This window comes from Pteropus vampyrus, unplaced genomic scaffold (genome assembly GCF_000151845.1).
Source record: "Pteropus vampyrus isolate Shadow unplaced genomic scaffold, Pvam_2.0 Scaffold144, whole genome shotgun sequence".
Taxonomy (NCBI): Eukaryota; Metazoa; Chordata; class Mammalia; order Chiroptera; family Pteropodidae; genus Pteropus; species Pteropus vampyrus.
The window spans coordinates 2,784,233-2,790,306 of record NW_011888925.1 but is presented as its reverse complement, the minus strand read 5'-3'; the positions used below and the strand labels follow the sequence as shown (position 1 = coordinate 2,790,306).

The window sequence follows — 6,074 nt, the reverse complement described above, 5'->3', positions numbered from 1 at the left end:
CCTTCTGCTTCAAGGGAGTCCCCAGCTCCTGTTAACCTGGATTCTCAAGTTTTCTGGGACTCACGCTTTCCTTTCCAATCCCAACACTGGCGTAACTCAGAGACATTGCGAGTTTGGTTCCAGACCACTGCAGTGGAGCGAATACTACAATAAAGAGAGTCGCATGAGGACTCGGGTTTCCCGGCGCACGTAGAAGTTATGCTTACGTGATATCGCAGTCAATTTTTAGACATAGCATTATGTCTAAAAAAATAATGCACATGCCTAAATTAAAAAATAACTTTATTGTCAAAATACCATAATCTGAGCCTTCGGCGAAGTGTAATAAAGCAAGGTATGCCTGCGCTACATCCCTGGTCCTGTCCTGAATCTGGACAAATAACCTTTTTGAGTGCAATTCTCATCGAGTCACCCTACTCCTCTTGTCCCCCTCGATGGCTTCCCATTACTCTGAGTGATCAGGGCAAGCTCCTTCCACAGCCTCCAAGGCCCTCGGACATTCGCCTTCTCTTGGTTCCTTAAGCAAACCAGGTTCCATCCCACCACAGGACATTTGCACATGCCATTCTCGTTGTTGGCGTGCCTCCCGCTCATTTATTAGCTCTCAATTCAGTATCCTTTCCTTAGTGAAACTTTCCTCAGCCCCTCTGTTTAGGTCAGGTTCCCTTGGTTTATGCCAGTGATTCACCTGAAAGGCTTGTTAAAATACAGATTGCTGAGTCCCACCTGAGTTTCTGATTCAGTAGGTTTGGGGAGGGTCTGGTTACTTGCGTTTCAGTAAGTCTCCAGCTGCTGCTGGGGGCCACAGTTTGAGAATCACTGGCTTGTGCTTTCATTTGTCCCCTTCCAGTCTGTAATTATATACTTGTTTGTGTGATTCTTTGATTTTAATTGTCTTGCCTCTAAACTGTGAGTTCCATAAAGGAGAGACCTTGACTGCTTTTTCTTATTATCAGAACTCTAGTTGGCATACAGAGGTGCTTAATAAATAGTTTTGAACAAGTGAGTGAATGAATGCATGAATGAATGAAAACTCGTCTTCCTGACTTCCCCTCTGGTAGAATGGTGCTCTAGACTTTATATAGAGCCCTGCTATTGTAAAGCAGCTAGATCTCAGACCCATTATAACAAACGAAATTTAAGAACCAGTTTGACTTTGCAAACAGTAAAGGGAACTTCTCAAGGACTCCTACAAAACAAAGCAGTGAGTGTAAACCAGAGGGAATCTACAAAGAAACCTGCCTCTCTCCCTGTGGTGGAAAAAAATAAGAATAATATCTCCCCCGTGAACCAGGAACCATATGCCTGTTCATCTTTTTACCCCTTCAGATCTGGGACACCTTCCTCCCAGAAATTAATTTATTACGGTGTTAGCGCCTCCTAGTGCCCAACAGGAGTAACTACAAAAATTTCTAAAGGCGAGCATTCTTAAGTCAGGATCTCCAGGTTTTCGGGAGATGAAGTACAGCCAACAAAAAAAGTCTCACAACAAAAATCACCAGACCTATAAGGGAAAAAGCCGCCATGAATTAAAGCATCAGTAGAAACAAAAACAACAGATTTCACCGCCCCCCCCCATGGATTTCAAATATCAGGTTGCTCAGAAATAAAATGTAACCATGCACGAAATATGTAAATGCATAAAAGAATTAAAAAGGAAGAAACAGAGTATAAAAATGATTTTGTATATTTGAAAAAAAACCACCAAAGAATTAGCTGAAGAGAATTGGAAAGTGGATGGGAAAAAATTACTCAGAGTAAACGGCAGAGATTTGCATCCAGTTCGTCACCTTCTCGAGAGTGATGATGACGACGACGACAATGACGTTTAACATACGCATAGTGTTTAAATAGTGCCCAGCAAGTAGGAACCACTTTGTAAATATCAATTTGTTTAATTCTCACGACTGACCTGTATTGTCGGTCGCTTCCTATTTCTCCCTGTAGTACGTGAGCCCCTGAGGAACAGGAACTGTGTCTTACTCACCTTTGCTGCCCTGGTGCCTTGCACGCCTTCCGAGCATGGAGGCTGTTCATTACGGTCTCGTAAGCAAAATGAAAGCTCGTACGTACTTCCTTTGCCCCTCCCACGGCTTCCTTGGCATGTGGCAATACCTGTGAAATTGGATAGGACTGCCTGACCTCGATAACAAATCAGATGTCAAGAAGGGCACCGGTCCTTTTTGATTCTCCTTGTGCCTTCATACTTTAAGTCCTATCCATGAGCAAGTCCCACCAACTCGGCGGTTTCCTAACTTGGTTTTCTGGTTTCCACTTTTGCTTCCCATCTCCTCATATGTTTTTCAAACAGCAAGCAACTAGAATTAAAAATTTTTAAACATAGAAAAAAACCCTTTTAAAATAAGGAAAAAGAAAAAAAAACAAAACAAAATTTCAACATAAAACATATCGCGTTCATCTTTTCTCTAACTCATCCCTCCCCCATCCAAAAAAATAACAATTTCCTGTCTCATTTAGAATGAAATTTCAATGCTGCTGGCCCAAAGGCCCCTGCATCTCTCTCCACGCTCCTCCTCTGCTTGGCCCCCTTCTCGCTTCCGGCCACAGGGACGGCCTTTTGTTCCTAGCCTGAGATATTCGTACTTACTATTCCCTTTGCGGAGGACTCTCTTCCTCTGGAAGAATGAATATTTCCTTCTTACCATTCAGGACTCAGCCCAAATACCGTTTTCCTGACTCCCTGCTCCCGGTCACTCTCTATGACATCATTATTTTGTTTTCAACCTGGCTCGTATCACTATTTAAAATCACGGCAGCTATTTGTTTGCCTGTCCATCTTCATCTCCTTCGACTAGAAAGTTAAGGGCTTTGAGAGGTGGGGTCTTCTCTGTCTTGGTCAGCTCTAGCTCAGGGTCCTAGAACAGGGCCTGCCCCCCAAGCAAGGCGTTCAGTAAACACTGCCTGAATGAGCCAACGCATGAGCCATCTATAAATAGACAAAGTGTATATGTGATAACAGTACGAGAAAGGGAAAAATTACTTGTGGCTTTAAAAACAAAAAAAAACTCTGTGAAGAAGTAGGCAATAAATCGCTGTTACATTATTCTATTCTAACAGGAATGTAACGCCTGAGAACAGAGAACTAATCTGTCCCCTCTCTGTTGCTTTGTGATTGTGTAATTTTGGTTTCAATATTTGAAAAGATATCTCCGGATTGGGATGATTTCAGAGAAAAAGGACAATTTAAATGAATACAAAGTAGGAAAAATAGAATCCATGAGGAAAGGCTCAATGATTTGGGATCTTAGGCTGGAAAAGGAAGGCCAGCAGGTGGCTTCAGAACTGTTTAAAAGTAAGTCCTCATCGTTGTCCAGTTGCCAGGTGTTGAGGTGGTCAGTTACAACGAGTCGAACTGAAAGTATCAGTCAGCCTTTATTCGCTTACTGTGACAGTACAGGCAAGAGTCAGAAAGAGTCACCACCGTTTCTCCAGTGTTCCTACAGCAACGGGTGAGGGTCAGATGACATGCCAGGCAGACGGGGAATTGTCTCACTGTCAGGAGACCACCCCCGCCCCCAACAACCCCGTCCATTAAAGGCTCCAGCCTGTTTGTGAAGCAGACGGGGGGAAGGGAGAGACAGAAGGGCTAGGGCCGAAAGGCACTGAGTCAAAGTGGAGAAAGCGTCTCAGCAGAAGCCCTTGGAAGGTGCCTGAGACGAAGCCCCTGTAAGGTGCCGGGGCTAGGAATGCAGGTATGAGAGAGACCGCCTTGGGTGGCCCGAGTCTTCGACTGTAACACCCTCCACCAAACCGCACACACTGGCTTGTCACTGCTGGTGGTCACTCTGAACGCGCAGGACTTTGGCCTGGAGCCACACTCCTCACCACCGAGTCTGCGTCCAAAGCCCGCATCCTTCCCAGGTTAAACCATCCTCTTCCCATCCACTCTCACATCTCCGACCCACTCTCCTTGTATCGGTTTTCTGGAACCCCACAAACGACCTGTCCTTGCCCTAACTGAAACCCTTCGAGAGGTGCCAAAGGCCTCTCTTCCTCCCCGGGCCTCCCCACGGCTCTGGCGGGACTGTCTGCCTCTGTCAGCCGCAAGGCCGTCCCTTCTCTCAGTCGGGTTCGGCGCCTGCCGCCCCCTGGCCTGGACTATCCTTCCCATTCTTCTTTCTGTCTTTCAAGCTGCAACTCAAAACTTACCTCCTCTAGGAGGCCCCCAGGCTCTCCAGGGCCACAGCACTTCGCACATCATCACACTCCACTGTCATTGTCTGCAGGGTCCTGCCCAGCAGACACATTATCTTTGCAACCTCATCACACAGGAGCCCTTGCTGAAGAGATGAAATGATCAAATGAATGACAAAAAGAAAAAAAAAAAAATCAACCGACGACTATTCCAAGTTCTGGCTCCTTTCTACTCCCCTAGAATGTCGCAGAATGTCCAGGATACTCAATTCGTCTGGTAGCTGACGAGGACCCTGGCAGCTCTGGAACAGGATCCCTAGGGTCACCCGCAGACAGCTCCAGACAGCCCTGTCGCAGTGACCCTCAGCCATCAAGTTAGAGATCTGAGTTACAAGTTTCCACCCTCTTACCCTGAAAATAACACCCTGGCCTCCTTCCTGATTAAAAACTTTATTTCCAGAAGCAGAACTGTTTTTAACACAGAGTTCAAGGGATCAGCCTGTCTGTAAAGCCCCAATTCCATCTTCCCAAGCCCCAGCCTCCCTGGGGGTTCAGGAGCTACCTAGCTTAGCTTCCATCTCCCTATCACCCCCTTTGGACCTGTCATCTCTGGGCTCGGAGAACTTTTGCTCAGAGCTTAGACTGCATCTCCCAACTCTCTCCCTTCTACACCTTTCACAAAAGCTCCATTTCCACGGGAAAGAGACCAGTCCCCAATCTGCCTTCCGGAGAGGGCGTTTCCATGGGAAACAGGAGAGGAGGGGGCTCTGGTGAGCAGCAGGGGTCCTTCACAGGCAGCAGAGCCTCTCAACCTCCTCCTCGCAGGCATAGAATTTTTCAAATAGCTCAGGGGAGGTGCCATTGCACTCAAACCACCTCCTCAGTGTGCCCAGTGCCCGGAGGGCGTCGGCTTTAGTGGGCAGGGGATCGAAGGCATCCTCAAGGGACCCTTCTTCGTCTTCGGTGCCCATCTCCCCTTTGCACACTCCAGACACAGGCTCGTCACCCTCCAGGTCCACAAAGCGGGAAAATTCCTCATAGCTCAGCCCACGGGGGACTGCTGGCATCTCAGAGGCTTTGTCTGGGGACAGGGGGGCTTTGCAGGAAGCCAGCCCTTCCTGAATGAAGCTGCTTACGATGAGCTGGGGAGGCACCTTGGCCCAGGCTGCTGCGGCCATGTGCAGAGCGTCCAGGACTGTGATGCCTACCCCAGCCTCAGCCAGTGACGTGCCAGCCCTCTCGCTCTGGACAGCCGCCAGCTTGCCCAACAGACGGTGTCTATAATGGGCCTTAAAGGCCCGGACCACAGAGCCGGGCAGGGAAGGCGTGGTGCTAGTGGCAGACAGAGGCAGGAGCCTCACGTGGCAGAGCCCAGGCAGGCCTGCCAAATCCTCCACCACGCGGGCAGCCAGCAGCAAAGCTACCTGTCGGCCCTGTCTCCCCATGTCCCGGTCAAACTGTGCCAGCCACTCTGACCAGGGGATGCCCAGGTCCGGGTGGTAGGACGCAGGCAGAGCCTCACTGCTGACCCCAAAGAAGCACCTCTGTGCAGCCTGGAGCCCACTGACCAACACCCGCCGCTTCTCCGTGCCCCTGCTGTTGGCACACAGCAGAACCTGCACTTGGTCACAGGCACCCACTCTGCCAGGCACTGCCCGATACAGCAAGGGCACTTCGGCACAGCCGAAAACATCTTCTGGGGAAAAGTCTTTAAGGGAAAGAGTTGGCTGGGTCTGGGAAGTGATGCCTGGGAATGGAGGTGCAAGTACATGGCGGGCCCCAAAGCCCACATTGTTTCGGCGTTTCCAGCGGACGAGCCAGCCGATGCTGGGCACAAAATCCTGGCCCATGATGTCGGCCAGCTCCTTGGCTTTGTGGAGCAGCATGGGCCCTGTCACGTCCCAGGCCTTGGCCCGGGC

General features: G+C 49.2%; 1 protein-coding gene across 1 annotated transcript; it reads right to left on the bottom strand.

The window, feature by feature from the left end:
- Window positions 1-3,374: 3,374 nt before the first annotated feature.
- On the bottom strand, window positions 3,375-6,074 carry TIGD3 (tigger transposable element derived 3; the record flags this gene model as incomplete). Its single annotated transcript, XM_011368977.2, has 1 exon — window positions 3,375-6,074. A coding segment is annotated over one exon (1,131 nt), but the record flags the coding sequence as incomplete, so codon positions are not given.